Source organism: Myotis brandtii, unplaced genomic scaffold (genome assembly GCF_000412655.1).
Source record: "Myotis brandtii unplaced genomic scaffold, ASM41265v1 scaffold123, whole genome shotgun sequence".
Taxonomy (NCBI): domain Eukaryota; kingdom Metazoa; phylum Chordata; class Mammalia; order Chiroptera; family Vespertilionidae; genus Myotis; species Myotis brandtii.
Window position 1 is genome coordinate 12,365,852 of NW_005354291.1, and position 18,549 is coordinate 12,384,400.

Here is an 18,549-nt window from a genome sequence, read left to right on the forward strand (position 1 = left end):
AGGCCGGCAGCAAGGGGCAGTAAGGGGCAACCAGGCTGGTGGCGGGGAGCATTTGGGGGTGATCAGACCGGCAAAGGGGGGCAGTTGGGGGTGAGAAGGCCGGCGGGGGTGGGCAGTTTGGGCTGAGCAGGCTGGCAGGCAGAGTGGTTAGGGGCAATCAGGCAGGCAGGCAGGTGAGCGGTTAGGAGCCAGCAGTCCCGGGTTGCAAGAGGGGTCCCAGATTGGAGAGAGTGCAGGCCAGGCTGAGGGACACCGCCCCCCCCCCATGCACGAATTTCGTGCACCGGGCCACTTGTACTTTTAAGAAAAGGGAATGAACTCAGAATTCTTTCTTCTGCTAATTTTCACACCATATGAACTTCACTTGAAAAAGCCAAGAGTCACTACTTTGGAAAAAAGACAAGAAAACCAAGTTCAGTAGTTCACAAATAAGCATGTGTGCAATGACAGCTGGGAGGACTCTTGCAGTATCAGCAGAGTTCCAGTGGCATTTGAATTGGGATAATCCGAGGGAGTTCATTTGCAAGAGTACTGATACCACGGATGTGAAAAAGGCATGGAGGACTGCAGGAGTAGTGCGTGCCCCTGGGTGCAGGCCTGGAGAACACTGCCCCATGCAGGGGGAGAGTCATAGAAAGCAAGAGGCCTTCAGAGGATCCACAACCTTTGGGACCTTACAGGGAGATTCAAGAGGAATCCTTAACTTTCTTTCCCCCACCCCTCCTGTCTCTGCCATGGGTCCTTCTCGTTGACAGAACCAAGCAGAAGTTAGAGGGCAAGGGAGCACCTGGACATAAGGCAGCCAGCCAGCCTCCTAGGGCAGAGCCAGAGGACATTATCTGTCGGGGCAAGGACAGAGTGTCCCTGCCAGTCATCCAGTCCAACTCTCTGTTTTACAGGTGAACTTCCACTGGCTGCCATCTCTCAGTTCAGTGTGCTTTTCACTGCTTTACAATATCCCTTGCACACGGGTTCCTTATAATTTCCTTTAGTCACTCTTTTCCAACTCAGACTTTGAATTCTCATATACATGATGCACTTGGTGCTCCTGGAGCCAAGGATTTGTTACTCGTCTTCAAGACTGTATAGTGTTCTTTGATCATATTTCTGATCGTTGATAACACACCATGCCAGTGTTAGAAAGCTTGTAATATTCATGCACTCTCAAAGTATTTTCCAGGTGCCACTTACTAGCATTTTGAACTTGGACAAGTCACTGACCTCTCTGTGCCTTGTTTCTTCATCTGTGAAGTGAGTTCATTCTTATAATGACTCTTGTTAAATAAAGCACTATGCAAATGGTTTGTTATTACATATGCCTTCCATAACTCAGTGGTGCATATCATGTCGTATGTCGAATGTTCATCTGGCTGATAATGTGCATTGCCAATTACAGAGTTAAACTCAGTGGTCATATTACAACTATTGAAATAAACTAATGGCAAGAGTGAACTCAGCATTATACAGAACTGAAGTAAATATTTACTTTTCCAACAAGTACGTAACCCAATAACTAGAAACTAAAAACTTAAACTAATGAAAAAGTAGTGTAAATTTAGGTTTTATGTACAAATACATTCACATAACACCCATTTCACAAGCATCTCTAAAACATTTATTTGTACTGGTCATTTTTTTTAAATCCTCCTGCTTTCTGCAGCAGAGATTCCAATAGTAAAATCAATGGAAACAGTATTACTTACTGCTCAGAGAAAGGTTACCCTTTGAGTCACTATGTGTAAAGCTTGTGTCCACATATGCACATCAGGTGAAGAGGAGAGACACTGAGAAGACTCTGAAGTATCTCCCAGCCACTAGTGAGACTGATAACCCAAGAAGAGAAATATGTGCAGTGAGGAACTTTGTTTCTTTAGAAATTATCCATTATTAGAACTGGAAAAGACCTTAGCCATGATAAGGGACTTGCCACATTGCTTTATTGAAAGAAAACCCATTTTGGAGCCCAACCAGTCTTGGTTTAAATTCAGACTCTGCTCTTTATGACCTCTGTGACTTTGTATGACCTTTACTTAATCTCTCTAAGCTTTGTTTTACTTATATTTTACTTATATTGGAGATAAGCTCAGCCAGTGTTGCTCAGTGGTTGAACTTTGACCTATGAAGTAGGAGGTTACGGTTTGATTCCCAGTCAAGGGCACGTGCCTGGGTTGTGGGCTCAATCTCCAGTGGGGGGCATGCAGAAGGCAGCCAATCAATGATTCTCTTTCATCACTGATGTTTCTATTTCTCCCTCTCCCTTCCTCTCTGAAATCAATATATATATATATGTAATTTTTTAAAAGTACATCTCAAGATTGTTGGGTGTTGTGAAGATCATGTGAATTACTACATGCATTCTTGCATCTTTGTAAAATGTCGCAATACTTGTTGATTGGGCAAGTCACTCTGATGACTTACAATCAAAGGAAAAACATGTCTGTTACCTATCAACAAAGAGGTGAATATCCCTATTGGGTGTGTGCTAAATTTATTCTTTGTATGAAAGCTAACTTCAAATCTAAGTTATGTCTTCTCAAAATATTCCTAATCATTCTAACATGTATTTAAATATGCGGGGAATATGGGATAGTTTTTCTTAAACTTGTTGGTTCCTAATTTGAAAAAGAAAAACTATTTAGTAGGTAAAATGTGATGTGCAGTCCTACTACACATTTAAATACAAGTTTTGGTGCTTATTTTTCTCCTTTTACCATTGCTACTATATGATAAAAATCTTCCTCAACCACCATTTTTAGAGGATAAAGTTGAGGAAAGGAAGTCAGCTAAAATACAAACCTCTTTTTTTAATTAAATTTATTGAGGTGATATTGATTAATAAAATTATATAGATTTCAAGTGTACAATTGTATAATACATCATTTGTATATTTATTGTATAGTTTGTTCACCACCCAAAGTCAAATCTCCTTCTATCACCATATATTTGATCCCCTTTACCTTTTACTACCTCCCCCACCTGCTTTCCCTCAAGTGACCACCACACTGTTGTCTGCTTCTTTGTTCATTTGGCAAAACTTAATAAAATGAAGTTGACCTGTACACTATCATACATAGTAACTTTGGGAACTGCAGCAAGAGGAAGCTGAACTATAAGTCTCAAGGAACTTGTTAGTGGATTGGTAATAAATAGGTAAGAATTCTTTTAAATTAATACTCAATGCAAATGTTCTCAATGCTAATGTGAAAATTGGAGACATTGGCATTTGCCTTGAGGGCCATATTTCTTTTATTCAATTCGTATATGTTCAGCACCTACTGTATGCTAAGTGCTATGTTTGAAGTTGGGGTAGAACTTGAACAACATAGATAAAAAAGTCCTTGCCTCCCATGACCTTATGCTCTGCTGGCAGATACTGGTAAGTAAGTGGATTACAGTATGGTCCTAACAAAGGTAACAGAGACCAAGAAGAGCATCAGATCTAGACTTGGAGGAGCAACACAGGTTTCCCACAGAACGGGCATCCAGCATGACTAACAGATGAAGCCAAGTTAAAGTAGGGGCAGGAATTGGAGAAGGCAACAGGGTGAGGTTAGATTTGACATTTGCTGGAGGAAATATAATGACTTGTCTTATTTCAAATTCATGATGACAAATTGCAAATGGGCATTCAGGCAATTCTGCCCGAGGATATTCTCTAGTGTATTCTTTTCCCCATGCTCCAGACCACATTTTCACACCCCTTCCTCTCAAACCTCCCCATCACAACTCCACCCAATTCCCAGCTGATAACCTCAATTCATCCATCAAGGAGAAAACAGAAGTATTCACCTTCCTACACCAAAGCCATTCACAGACCTGCACGTGTACTGAAGTCCTTGCCTTCCCTCTTGCCAGCATAGAAGAGCTGCACTCATTGGCCAGCCCTTCCATTCGGCCTCTACAAAGCCACCCCCTTGTGTCCTTCAGGGCCTCATACTGCAGATACTATCTCTTTATCCCATATTATAATGTCTTCCTCTCTCTGAAATGATTCTTATCTCACGAACACAGTCTATATCTCCCAGCAGTAAAATCTAATCCTCCCTTTATCCCCTATCACCATCATACGGCTCTATTTATCTGCTCCTCTTCTCAGCGTAACTGCTTAAGGGATCTTCTACAGTCGTGGTCACCACTTTCTCTCGTTGCCTCTTCCTGCAGCCTACTCTGCATGAACTTTCATTGCCCCTACTCCACCTTGCTTGCCCTTATCAGTGTCACCGATGGCCTCCATGTGGCCAAATTCTGTGGTCACTTCTTAGGCTTCATTTTACTTCACCTGTTCGCAGCTTTCAACAGAAGTGACACTCCCGCTTTCTTGAACCACTTTCAGAGCACCACTCTCCTGGTTTTCCTCCTTTCTCACTGCTTCTTCTGTTTCCTACTCCACCTCCTCTTGGCCTTGAAGTGGCCATTTCCACTTTCTCTCGATATCATTTTTTTTTTCCTGAGGGATTTCATGATTTCTGTTGCTTTAAATACCATCTCTATCTTCAGTTCTTACCCCCTTCTGGGATTACAAACTCCTGTATCCTATTCCATGTTAATATCCTCCTCACATATGCATCTTAAATTTAGTCTAAGCAAAATAAAATTTGTAATCACTCAATGTTTCTATTTTTCTCATTTTAGTAATTAGCTCTAATTTCTTAATTAATTTTTTTTCATTTCTCAAGCCAAAAGTGTGTCATCTTTGATTTCTCCCTTTACCTTATTACCTCTCTTACACACAAGTGCTCAGAAACACCTGAATACTCTGCCTTGAAAGTATATTTTAAACATGTCCACTTTTCTTTATTGTCAGTAATAATATTATTAGTAATGAGACAGTATGTATTAAGTGCCTACTATATACTGGGAAGAAGGGAGAGGGAGGGAAGGTTTGAGAACAATGGTGATGTCTGAGACGTCAGAATGAGGAGTAACTGAAAGAGAAACCCAGGTGGTGTGGAGGAGATAAGAGGCTGGAGAGGGAAGTCCTATAAATGTTCTTCAAGAGTTTGAGCTTTGTCCTGAAAGATATGGGGGCCCATTAAATGGTTTTAGGCAGGGAAATAAAGTGAGTAATTTATACTGGATTTATATAAATAATTTTGTTCATATCCCTTTTTCATAGATAGTATATAAAATTAGACCTCGGGTTAGCAGGGCCAGATAATTGCAGAGTCTGAATTTTATACCCAGTTAATTGGATTTTACATAGTACATTTCCTACTGCTTCTTAATTTCAAAAGAATGTGCTTAATTCCAGAAAATCTTATTGAAACTAGCCTTTGATCTGAAGTATGCAAGAGACTTTTCATGTTTTATAGTATATAAATTAGTACAGGAATAATTGTTTGCATTAAACACTTTTCTTTTGTAAGAGCAGAATATTTCAACCAATAACCAATAATTTATCCACAACCTTCCTTGTTTTCAAACACCAAATCTTCCATTGACTTAAAAATGTGGCATAAGACTGCTGCAACCATTATGGAAAACAGTATGAAGTTTCCTCAAAAATATGGAACCTTAAATATGGAACTGTCATTTGGCCCAGTGATCCCACTTCTAGGAATATATCTTAAGAAATCCAGAGAACCAATCAGAAAGAATGTATGCACCTCTATGTTTATAGCAGCACAATTTATAATAGCTAAGATCTGGAAACATCCCAAGTGCCCATCAGTAGATGAATGGATAAAAACGTGTGGTACCTTTATACCATGAAATACTATGCAGCAGTAAAAAAGAACCTCTTATCCTTTGAGACAGCATGGAGGGACCTGGAGAGTATCATGCTAAGTGAAATCAGTCAGTCAGAGAAAGACAAGTATCACATGATCACATTCAAATGTGGAATCTAAGTAACAAAATAAACCAATGAATGAAGAGGATCCCAGAAACATGGAAGCATGGAACAGAGTGTGGAATGTCAGAGGGAAGGCAGGGAAGAGTGGGTAGGTGGGTGGGAGGTAATCAACCAAAAACCTTGTATGCATATATGCATAACCTATGGACACAGACAATAGGGTGCTGAAGGCATGGGGTGGGGAGTGAGGGGACAGGGGAGGGTTGGAGGAAACAGAGACATACTTAGTACTAAAATAAAATAAAAATAAATGAAAATGTGGCATAATCTTTGATTTGCCTGGTATTTTGTCCGTTAAGGAATCCTGCCAATATTTATTCTTGAAGATATCTTCAGCTTTTATATTTATGTTATTTATACTCTCTAATCTAGAACACATTCTTATAGCCCAATGGTTTTCAGACTTTTGGGGGCGTTAGAAGCACATTGGGAACTTGTCTAAAATGGAGAGTATTGGCTTCATCCTCAGGGATTCTAATTCATGAGTGAGGTGTAGGCCTAGGAACATTCTAACAAACTTCCAAGTGATTCTCCTGCAGGTGGTCTGAGGGGACCACACTAAAATACCTGCTTTGGGAAAAACCTTTTACTCCTCCAAACCTGTGCTCTTTTCTAACACTATCCATGGCTTTCAATTCCTGTGGAGCCCATAATTCATTATATTACCCATCAGTCTATAGAATATTAGAAAATTATTAAACCCATAACTATAAGTAGAGAGTTTCTTAACTCTAGGAAATCATGTTACAGATATTAACTAAGGCTAACCTTTGCCTTCAGATCCATCTTTTTCTTGATTTTTACAATATGTAAGGAAGCATAATTTTACACACAATATATCTCTTTAATGATATGATTTTATTGCACATGATCTATCATTAGGGAATTTGTATCTCAAGAAGATTAGCACATAAATAAACACAAACTAAAACAATGTTTTCATACAGAAGTCCCTGGTTCTAAACCAGTCTCTAATCAACTTGCAGAAAAACCCTTGTTCAACTCACTTTGCAGCTCTGTGCTTTGGGATGTCTATTTAAATGGAGGAAGTATTTAATCCAGTATATAGTTACAAAGCACATGGAAGTCCTCAGATCAAAGACAAAATTCAAAGTAGCCCTAACTCATTGGAATAGTTAGAATTGTGAGGTTTTCCTGCTGTAAAATATCCTTGGAAATAAATTTCTAAGTTAATAAATTACCTTTAGCCTATGGGGTAGATGTTAAGGACAGAACTAGGATTTGTTTTCATTTGATCAATTTTCTAAAGAATGTAAATCCATCCACCTATTCTTTAATGGTCCCAAATACCTAACAATGGAAACATTCTTCCTGGTCAGTTTCTGAGTCAGTGCAAGCAGTGATCAAGGGAAAAGGCACACTAGGAAGATGGTCATTGGGTAAGATAGTACTTGTCTTTACTCAAGTCATCTCCAGTCAATTTCCCTCCCCTATTGCAAATCAGCCAAAAAGAAAAGACATTAGAAATGTACTCTGGTTAAACATAGTGCATTGAAGACATGAATTAATGCCACTCCATCAGGAAATTCCACCAATTGACAATGAAGGGGGAAATAAAGGGCATAAATATGTAAGTTAAAGAGAATAAAAAATGACAGGTAAGAGATTATTTGCCAAGAACCTAACTCACTTATTCAATAAATATTTATTGAGCACTTCCCATGAAAGGCAGAATTCAAAACTATACATAATTTGATACATATAATTTTTGAATTACTAGTAGAGCAATATGGTCTTGGATACCCCCCAAAGTACTAGGAAAATCACCTGTTTCAGATTTGCTATTTTAATAACTATCTCTCTAAATCTAACATGTCCTTTTTCATGTTTTAACATTTCTGACATCAGGCTGTATCTTTAACATAGCCTGATTTTTATTTGTTTGAAAATTGTTGGCCCTGGCCAGCTAGTGCAGTTGGTTAGGGCATCATCCTGATACACTAAGGTTGAGGGTTTGATTTCCAGTCAGGGAACATACAAGAAGCAACCAATGAATGCATAAATAAGTGGAACAACAAATTAATCTCTCTCTTTCAAATCAATAAGTAAAATTTAAAAACTTGTTATTAAATCCATTGAGCCTTATAATTGATGATACCATAAAATAAAGAGCTTAGAACTTATAAACATAAATTTCAGAAAGTACTCCTAGCTTTTTATTAGTAATGAAACCAACAAATGTTCAGCCCTCCACTTTTCCCAGTCACATCAGAGCCACATGCTTAATTATGGGTCATGGGTCGGTGTGCATCTAAACTAATTCAGGTGGGAAGCCCATGTTTTCTCCAGTGTCTAAACCAATGCCCCACATGTGATAGGTGCTCAAAAAATATTTGGAAAACCCATGAAAGAATGTGAGTTAACAACACTACATGGTCTCATCTCCACCTATCCATGTGACTATGGTCAACCACTTCGTCTCTCTTGGTCTATGTTTGCTCAGCTATAAAATGAATTTGGATAACCTCAGCTATAGACACCTTTCAGCTCCAACCATCTCTGAGTAGTGAAGTCATTAAGACATGGCAAATGGGAAATTATGGTGATGTTAGAGGATTGCTCATGAAGGTAATGCATCCGATAGTTGTTATGGGATGAATTATGCCCCCACCCCAAACTCATGTGTTGAAGTCCTAACCTCTAGTACCTTAGAATGTGATTGTATTTGGAAATAGGGCCTTTAAAGGGTAATAAAGTTAAAATGAGGCCACATAGGTGGGCCCTAATTCAACATGACTGATGTCTTATAAGAGTTTAGGAGATAGACCCACACAGAGAGACAATGTGAAGATGCAAGAAGACAGTCATCTATAAGTCAAGGAGAAAGGTCTTGGAAGAAACCCACCCTTCCAACACCTGGATCTCAGACTTCCAGCCTTCAGAACTGTGAGAAAATAAATTTCTGTTGTTTAAGCCACTCAGTCTGTGGTACTTTGTTATGGTAGTCCTAGCAAACTAATACAACAACATTTGCTCAATACCAATTGTATAAGAAGGGAAAAGGAGTTTCCACACTTCAGGGCTCCTTCCATCTCTGTCCCCAAGCCTCATAATTGCTGCTTAAATGGGAGTCCTTCTAGTTCAAAGAACTCAACAATACTCTATTGTATCACTTGAAAGCTACTCAACATATGGAAGCTCTGTGTCTTACAGCTACTTTGCATAACTTTACCTAACTCGACTAGCCAGCTCTTTCATCATGCAAAAGTCTTAGGCAACTTATTCGTATTCTCTAGCACTCTTGTGGAAAATCCATACCATAGAGTTGGGCTTGGAAAATGACGGACTTTGGCCAAATCTGGCCCACTGCCTGTATAGTAAATACAGTTTTATTGGAACACAGCCTCGCCCTTTCACTTACGCATTGTCTATGGCTGGTTTCCCACTATGATAGCAGAATTGGGCAGTTGCGAGAAAGACACATGGCCTGTAAAGTCTAAAATATATATTACCAGGCCTTTTGCAAAAACAGTTTGGAACCCCCATCCTGGAGGAAGAGTAACCAAAAATCACAATAACAGTTCTATTATTAGTGGTGAAGATCATGGATTCTGCTTCAGTTACACAAACTAATGGAGCTTATTGATTTCTTCATATCCTCAGCCCTTTTGTTAGTTACATGCCATGACTGTTTTGTTTGGGAGTTGAGAACATCTATTAGGTTAAATCATATATAATTGCCAACATTTGACAAATTTTTATCTACAACAATGGCAACTTTATGTGACTCAACCTAATATTTTGGCCTCCTTCAGTGTGCTCAGTTTATACACACACACACACACACACACACACACTAGTGGCCCAGTGCAAAGATTCATGCACATTGAAAGGAAATTAATTAGAAGAAAGATTTGTGCGGTAATTACGTTATTGCAAAAAATCACATGTCAAAATAGTATATATAATATAGTATTATAAAATTAAAATACAAAATATTTTAATACTGCTATTCGCCTTTTATAATAGAAGTGTCAGGGATGAAAGAAAATTAGTAAAGTGTATATGAAAATAATATATAAATTGATTAATAAATAAACACCAACATGATATAACAACAGACATGATATAAAAACAACAAAACCAAGATATAAAAACAACATTGATAAAAACAATGACTGATAAATTGATTAAACTTATTCTAATATCTCCCTGTACACCACATTAAGAGTAAAAACACTTTCAGAGTGCTTGACTAATTTCCCTTGTGATGAAGTATTTACAGCTTTAACTTTAAAGTCACATGCTCTTCAAACTTGAGTCAACGTTTATTTTTAAATTGCCAGTGCACATCATATGTACTGGCCAGTCAGTCACTTAGCCCTTTTTATATATAGATTTTTATTTTTATTGATTTCAGAGAGGAAGGGAGAGGGAGAGAAAGATGGAAACATCAATGATGAGAGAGAATCATTGACTGGCTGCCTCCTTCAAGCTTCCCACCTGGTATCGAGCCCTCAACCTGGGCATGTGCCCTGACCAAGAATTGAACCATGACCTCCTGGTTCATAGGTCAATGCTCAACCACTGAGTCACACTGACCAGGCCAGTGTGCTCAGTTTCAATCCCACTTCCCGTTTGTAGTCTTCCTACTATCTCAGGGGTTCTCAACCTTGGCTACATATTAGGGAGCAACATATAAGGTGATGCTTATGTTGTTGGTTCAAGATCCACACTTTGAGAAACACTGTACTATTGCCATCTTCCATGGGCACAATGCCTAGCTCATAATGTCTTTCATGAATGTTTATTGAACATATAAATGGGAGAATTGGGACAGAAGGTAAAGCTGGTGATCTCTCTATGTTAGACACACAGCTTTTGTCTTCATGGAGAATATTCACTAGGGGGAAATACAAAACTTCAAGGGTAAATATCAATACTATAAAAGGGAAACAAGGAATACTCGGCAAGACATAGAAATCCCCTAGGCGGCCTAATGGTTCCCAGTCCTCTGAAAAACCCCTTTTAAATTTCATGCTGTTAAGTCCTATCATCAGTAGATCATCTGGAATTCAAAAACAGAACACTCCCTTGGGAAAAAAGATAAATAGATAGAGATGAGAGAGGGAGGGATGGAGAGAGAGAGAGAGAGAGAGAGAGAGAAAGAGAGAGAGAGAATGAATTCTGATTAAAGAAAAAAAAGAAGAGCAAAAAGTATTTGACCAGTAGTCAGATTATTTAGGTTCCTACTTTGGTCTTATTACCACTGTATTAGTCAGCTCGGGTTGCCATAACAAAATACTACAGACTGAGTGGCTTAACGGAAATTTATTTTCACACACTCTGGAGGCTGAAAGTCTGGGTTCAGAGTGCCAGCATGTCAGGTCCTGGTGAAGTTTCTCTTCCTAACTTGTAGATGGCCACTTTCTCGCGCTGTGTTGTCACGTGATATTTCTGTGTTGTGTGCACATGGAGGGAGCAAGAGATCTGTCTTTGTTTTCCTCTTCTTATAAATTCACCAATCCTATCTGATTAGGACCTCACCCTTATGACCTTACTTAACCTTAATTACCTCCTAAAAAATGTCTTATCTCCAAATAGAGTCACATTGGGGGATTAGAGCTCCAACAAATGAATTTTAAGGGTATACAATTCAGTCCATAACAACCACTGACTATAAACATAGCCTATTAATCAACTATAAAACTATATTATCTCTAATATATCTAGGACCCTAATACTTCCTAGGAGGAAAGACATGGAGTGTGAGAGATTACATAGCTCACCCCTCTGTTCCTCTCACACACGTACAGAGAGCACCTTAGAATAAGAGGAGGTCTCCATTTTCAGTCCTTTGAGCTGCTTAAGATTAAAAGACCAAAGACACAATCAGACTTACTAGTAAGTCTTGTAGAGAGATGAGGGTTGTCTGGGATATCGTGGCAGTTGTGAGGGACCAATTGCCTCAAGTAGCCTTGCATTCCCACAGCTCAGTTGCTGTTCCTCCTGTCCACTGTGGTTCTCCAGCCCTTCCCACCACCAGTGCCCCTTCCAAACCCCCGTTCATCTCTCTCTCAATGGTCACAGCCTCATACTATCTCCATAACCAATTAGGATGATAGGATTGTTTTCATCCCAAGCTTAGGTTTTGAATTCTTTTCTACAAACTATTATCTGACATCCTTATTTTTCAAGCCAAGGACCAAGTAATCTTGTCCATAGGGAATCCAAAAATAATGTACAGACTTAGGTCAAGTAGAATTTTTCCTTACTCTTCATGCAGTTGCTTAAATACCTCCAAAATTTCCTCTTTCCATTCCCCTTTGAGTGCTCTCTAGGTAGGTGGTATCATTCTGTTAACATCTGCTTACCCTCAAATAGGGTGGCTGTGGTTTGCAGGGGGAAGAGAAGTCACTGGGCTTCACTTACTGGAGAAACTCCCAGCAGCCAGAGTCAAGCAGCCACAGGACTTCCCCCATCTGATACACAAAAGCTGTTAGCAAACATTGGAATGTGTGGGGCTCCCAAACCGTTAGCTTTCAAATCCTTTGGTTCAATATTTGTATTAAGAGAGTAGAATAAGGCATGACGTAGCATGTTCTGGGTACAGAAAATCAGTGATCGGGATACCTGGTAGGCATTATGGCTTGAAACGAGTAGAGAGCATTTCCAAGGACCCTTTTCCAGAAACCCCCTCCACGCTCACCCTCCCATGGCACATATTGACCACTCTTCCCTCTAACATCTAGCTGTATCACTCTTCTGGAGTTGCTCTGCCTCTTCTTTCCATCACTATAACTGTTTTTCAGTTTTCTGTCCTCAGTGGCTTTACCCTTCATCTATCTGGGCACCGGGCCCCTTTCGCAGTCACAAGATGGTCTCCTGCCTTCTACATCCCATGAGTCCATGATTCCTTCCATGTCTTATTTTTATTTATATCACAATTGAGAGGGAAGCCCCAGGAGAGAAAGAAAAAAAAAGAAAGAAAGAGAGAGAGAGAGAAAGGCCCAAAATATGACTCAGAATTGGAGCTGCAGTAAAGGAACGTTCTCTGGGCCAGTGGGCAAGAGTTGCATTCTTGCCAACCTTTCCTATCAGCAGGCAGGCAGTGCCTCCATTCAGACTATGTAAGTCATTTTGAAACTGACTACAGTTGGTGCTTTACTTGGCATCCTGACTTTCAGATCTTCAGCGGTTTTGTCTGCAGACCCTGGTGCCAAGGTGAAGAGACAAAACTTTGCTCACAAACCAATATTCTTGACAGTGTTTTCTCCTGGGCAACTGAACTGTCTAACTAAAACGTGAATACAGAAGAATTGGTAGATGAAGAGGAATAGGTAGATGGATAGATGATATGATAAATCGAGTAATGCAAATTAATGATAGAATCTAGCAGTGAGTATATACGTGTTTGCTTTAAAAATTCTTTCAACTTTTCTGGATGTTTAAAATAGTCATAAAATGTTGGGGGAAAAGATGAACACGATGTCAGCAGTGAGGTTAGTGGTAGATTATAAACACTTGAAAGCTGAGTGTGCAGATAAGACTGTAGAGGTTCAGTGTGTGTGTGTGTGTGTGTGTAATTAAATGACATTGTTATAATTAATATCTTCCTACTCAATATTTTGTAAATTAAAGACATTAAGGTTATGCAAAAGGAGAAGTGATTAGCATTTTGAAGACCTTAAAGTGAAACATACTATCAGATTCCAAACCACTGATCATTTTTTAACACATGGAGGAAGCATAGGTTTTGGTATCAGGTGGGAAAGGGTACATGCTGTGCCACTTCTGTGAGGCCAGATTCTCTCTGAGCCTTGGTTTTCTCGTGTGTAAAATGGAGGGGAAAAACAATGGGGGGACAGGAAGTTAGTTAAGGTTATAAGGCTTAAATGTTCTATGAAGAATAAAGTGCCTTATAAATATTACTTATAAAAAGAATGAAACAATCTTTTTTTGTTGTTATCCAGATGTTTCAGACAGACTCCCTCCCCAGCTGCCACCCACCCCCAAATTTGGCCAATGCTATGTGAATAGCACCACTGGAGCCTTTGAAAGGTTGGAGGTCCAGGAAACCCTCAATTAAATCCCTTCTTTTCTTCTGAAGCCCCTGAAACTCATCATACATTTAATGGTTACACAAAATTTGTGTGTACCTATCACAGAAAGATAATTTGCACATTATTGAAATAAATGAAATGTGTCATGCTGGCAAAGTTCCTGTGAGAAGTCTTTGTCCGAGATCATTATTTAATGTTGCTACTAAAGAAAAGAGTGAGACTTGGTATTTTAGCCTGTCCCAGAAGAGAAATGGAACTATGATAGTATAAGACAACCCCAAATTTAGTATCTTAAAATGACAGCTGGGAATTATTTCTTGTGAACCTGCACTTCTGCTGCTCTCAGCTGCATTTCCTTAAGCACCTGAAATCCTGGCTTTGTGCAGGGTGCTGGGCTTTCTCACCTGGTGGCTCCTCAGAGCTCCAGAAGAACAGGCAGATAAGCACAGCCTCTGGAGACCAAGGCTCAATCACCTCTTTTTTTAAAGGATATCTTTTATTATTGACTTTAGAGAGGGGGGGAGAGAGAGGGAGAGAGAAACATCCATCAGTTGCCTCCTGTACTGGCCCCCACTGGGAATGGAACCTGCAACCTGGGCATGTGCCCCAACTGGGTATTGAACCCATGACCCTTAAGTGCACAGGACAATGCTCCAACCAACTGAGCCACAGTAGCCAGGACACTCAGTCACCTTTTTTGCATTAATGGTCAAAGCAAGGCACAAGGTCAGCCAAGAGTCAAGGGGAGGGAAAATAGGCTTCACCTTTTAATGGGAAGAGCAACAAAGTCACAATGAAAAGGGGGCCAAATAATTGTAGCCATGTTTGCAAACATTCTATCAAAGCAATCACCACATCACTCATTTTTACCCCAGAAGATGCTACTAAAAATGGTCCCCACATCTTCCTCTTTAAAGCAGACATGCAGCTGTGGACCAAATCCTGTTTCAGGATTGTCCATCAAAGGTGAGAGGCCTGAAACAAAGATATTTTGTGAACTATGGAAAGCCAATGTGATAAATCTGAAAATCCTATATAATAAAAGGGTAATATGCAAATTGTCCCCTCGACTGGGAGTTTGACCAGGGGGCTGGGCCAGCCAGCCAATTGCCCACAGCCCCTCCCCTCAGGCCAGCTGGACCCCACCCGTGCATGAATTCGTGCACCGGGCCTCTAGTTTTATAATAATACTTGGGACAGAGAATAATATAGCAACAGATAATCTATTGGCTAGCCTCTAAGTTTCTTAATTCCATGAAATTGATGTCTTGAGTTTATGGTTTATCTTTAAATAACCACAATTAGATCTAACTCTGCATTATACACAAAAGAACCTTTTCCAACTTTCCAGCACCCCGACATGCATGTTATAGTGGTAGTTCTGGCAGAATCTTGATAAACGGCTTCTCTTTAGTTGAGACTGTGAGAGACCTGGGAGGCCTGGGCTCCACAGGCCTCACCTCCTGAGCTGCGCTGCCATGCAGTCTCTGGATTCCTTGGCTGGAAATAATCTTTCTCCCCTCTGACTTCCCAAAGCATTTTCTTCTTCTCTCTCTTTTGACACTTATAAATTTCTCCATTATCTTTACATATGTAGCTCATCTTCCTCACAAGATTTTCATGTCAGATCTTTTTGCATTTATCTTTGTATCTCCCATAGCACTTTGTAAAGTGCCTCTTAGATATTGTAGCATAGCAAGCTACTATTTATCTGCACTGGACACTCATGGCTAGCATCCATTCTGATTGCTCAGTAGCCATGCTGTACCATTGGCAAATGAATATGTGTATAGACATACACACACACACACACACACACACACACACACACACACACACACACACATTTGATTAATTTATAAAGAATCGATGGACATCATCGAATCCATCATTATGGGGTCCATATACTACAAAGTACTCTCCTATTAAAACATAACTAGATCTTATGTAAATTTTAACAAGCATGCTTTTAAATAATTTTTAGTCTAACAAGAAAGTAGGAGGAATCTCTGAGTCCTCAACCCCCCAACTCAAAGAAGACAAGATGATGAAGCATAGCAGACAAAACCTAAATGGTAAGCAGCAAGTCACTCCAGAAGCTGAAGTTGCCCCAGGAGGAAATACTCACACCAGCCTTGGAATATGGGGGCTTCCAAGTGAATCCAAGAACCTCAGAGGGAACTGAAGTGCTTCTAAGTTGGACTCTGTGGTAGGCAGAATTCTAAAGATGCTCCTTCCCCCAAGATTTCTGCACCCTGGTTACTCAGTCAAACGCTAGTCCTAGTGCTGCTAGGGAATGATTTTGCAGCTTTAGGTCCTAAGTCAGTGGACCATAATAGAGATTCTATTGGTGGGCTTGACCCAGACAGGTAAGTCTTTTGAAGCACAGAATTTTCTCCAGAAAGTAGCAGAAGTAGAAGTCAGAGAGATTTGAAATGTGAAGGGGACTCACATTGTTGGCATTGAAGATGTAGAGGGGCCTCATACAAGGACCATAAAGAATCCTCCAGAACAGTGGTTCTCAACCTTCCTAATGCCGTGACCCTTTAATACAGTTCCTCATGTTGTGGTGACCCCCAACCATAAAATTATTTTCGTTGCTACTTCATAACTGTAATTTTGCTACTGTTATGAATCATAATGTAAATATCTGATATCCAGGATGCATTTTTATTGTTACAAATTGAACATAATTAAAGCATAGTGATTAATCACAAAAACAATATGTAATTATATATGTGTTTTCCGATGGTCTTAGGCGACCCCTGTGAAAGGGACATTCGACCCCCAAAGGGGTTGCAACCCACAGGTTGAGAACCGCTGCTCTAGAAGCTGAGTTGTCTCCACCTGACAGCCAGCAAGAAAATGAGGACCTTAGTTCTAACCAATCACAAGGAACTGAATTCTGCCAACCGCCTGGACGAGTTTGGAGAGCCTGCAGGTAAAGGCTCAGGCGGCCAACACCTTGACTTCAGCCCATGAGGCCCTGAGCAGAGAACCCAGCCAGGCCCTGCTGGACTGTGCGCTAATAAATGGGCATTGTTTGAAGCTGCCACATTTGTGGTCATTGGTTGTGCAGCGGTGTATGGCTATGGAGTTAAAAGGTGTGAAGTTTAAGGAGGAGAGAGAATATGAGCAGCCTGTTCTTGAGAACTGCTTATAAGGAAATCAGGCAAAACCGAGTTCCCGTTGAGGCCCAGAGACGGAGGCAGCATACAAGTTTAACGTGTCAAAATGAGAAGCTGATGTGATTAACAAAAAGATGCTGCAAATTCCATGATCAAATACAGGGTCTTGCTTTCTTTTCTTTTCCTTTTGTAAAATCATGGGGTATATAAACATACGTTTATATTTTATAAAGATCGCTTTTCATAAAGCAGGAGATGACACAGTTTGGGGGAGGTAAAGCTTCCCAGGTCCCAAAAAGTTCCCCAAAGGAACACATAGCTCCAGCCGTGGGCTGGACTGCCATCCTAGAGTGGGGACTGGGCCAGGCATGAAGACCTTCCTTGTCCCCTCCTGGCTCCAGCTCCTACCGGACACTGTGAAAACCCTGCCTTCCTGCCTGCTTACCAGGGGGCGGGGGACTAGTGCAACACAATCCCAGAACATTCTCAAATGCTTGCCGTGAGATGGAGGGACATGAAGGGGAATGTCCCAAGAGCACCCCTCAGCAGGCCCGGCAGCAGGCCAGCCTGAGGTCTCACAAGAGGCCCTTCATTAGAGGGGAGCGCCTGAGGGCTCAGAGCAAACAGTCTGAGGCACATCTAAGCACGGGCCTAGGCCTAAAAGAGGAAATGTGGGTCATGTACCTGGTGCTGCCACGCTGGGCCTGGTGATGTTAGGCCACTTAATCCTTGTGATACAATATACTGTGTGTGAGGTGGGGACAGGGCTGCTGTGGGTGCAGGGCAGGAAAAAGACAACAGCTCTTCCAACTCTCCTGAGAGAAATGTATTGTTTTGTTTTTCATTTAGACACATGGGGGAATTGACAAAAATACATTAAAACAGGTAGGTGAATTGTGCAGCATAAATCATGATTCTATGGATCTCGTACCAGTGTAAACTTTCTTTTTCCTAATCGAAGAAATACTGCCATCACTTAGATACGGCTCCATGTAAGATGACAGCTCAATGATACCGTCTCTCCCTGTCCTGCCCACTTGTTCTCAGAACTTTCAGTTCGAGTGGACACGTATGCATCCTTGAATAGGAACTCTCTTTGGCAACATACTTTTTTTTTACTTCCTTATTCATTGACTTGATCAGTTGTGATTTCTAAATTGGTCACTGTGTTTATTTGGGGAAATATCCAAAACAAAAGTCCTAGTTACTATTTTTTCTCAAAAATGTTTAAGAGATTACCCAGGAAAGCAAGCACTATGACGAGGAGGAGTAAAAGCCAAACTGTGAGTGTTCCATCCTCATAAAATCAGTCGTGCCCATGTAATTCTAACATAGGTGGGGCTAACAATAAAGAATTCAAGAATGTGACCTTCAGAAATGATACGCAAAGTTTTGAGTAACTGTGCTGTTTCCTTTCCATACATAGGGTCTTTAGTGTTTGAGAGCTCTGCAGTCTCCATGACATTAGTTGGGATTTTCTTGGATGTGAATGACAGGAACCCAGTCTAACTGCCGGAATCACACCTTCTGTGTCAATCACACC

General features: G+C 40.4%; 1 protein-coding gene across 4 annotated transcripts in view; it reads right to left on the reverse strand.

The window, feature by feature from the left end:
• Positions 1-1,717: 1,717 nt before the first annotated feature.
• The window catches only part of AHI1 (Abelson helper integration site 1), a 218,305-nt gene continuing 201,473 nt past the window's right edge, over positions 1,718-18,549 (reverse strand). For 3 of the 4 annotated variants that reach the window (XM_014533846.1, XM_014533844.1, XM_014533845.1), the window contains one exon: positions 1,718-1,823. In XM_014533846.1, the coding sequence (XP_014389332.1) occupies positions 1,733-1,823 (91 nt within the window). In that variant the 3' untranslated portion in view covers positions 1,718-1,732. The remainder of the gene's footprint in view (positions 1,824-18,549) is intronic. The other variant, XM_014533855.1, reaches the window with a different exon arrangement.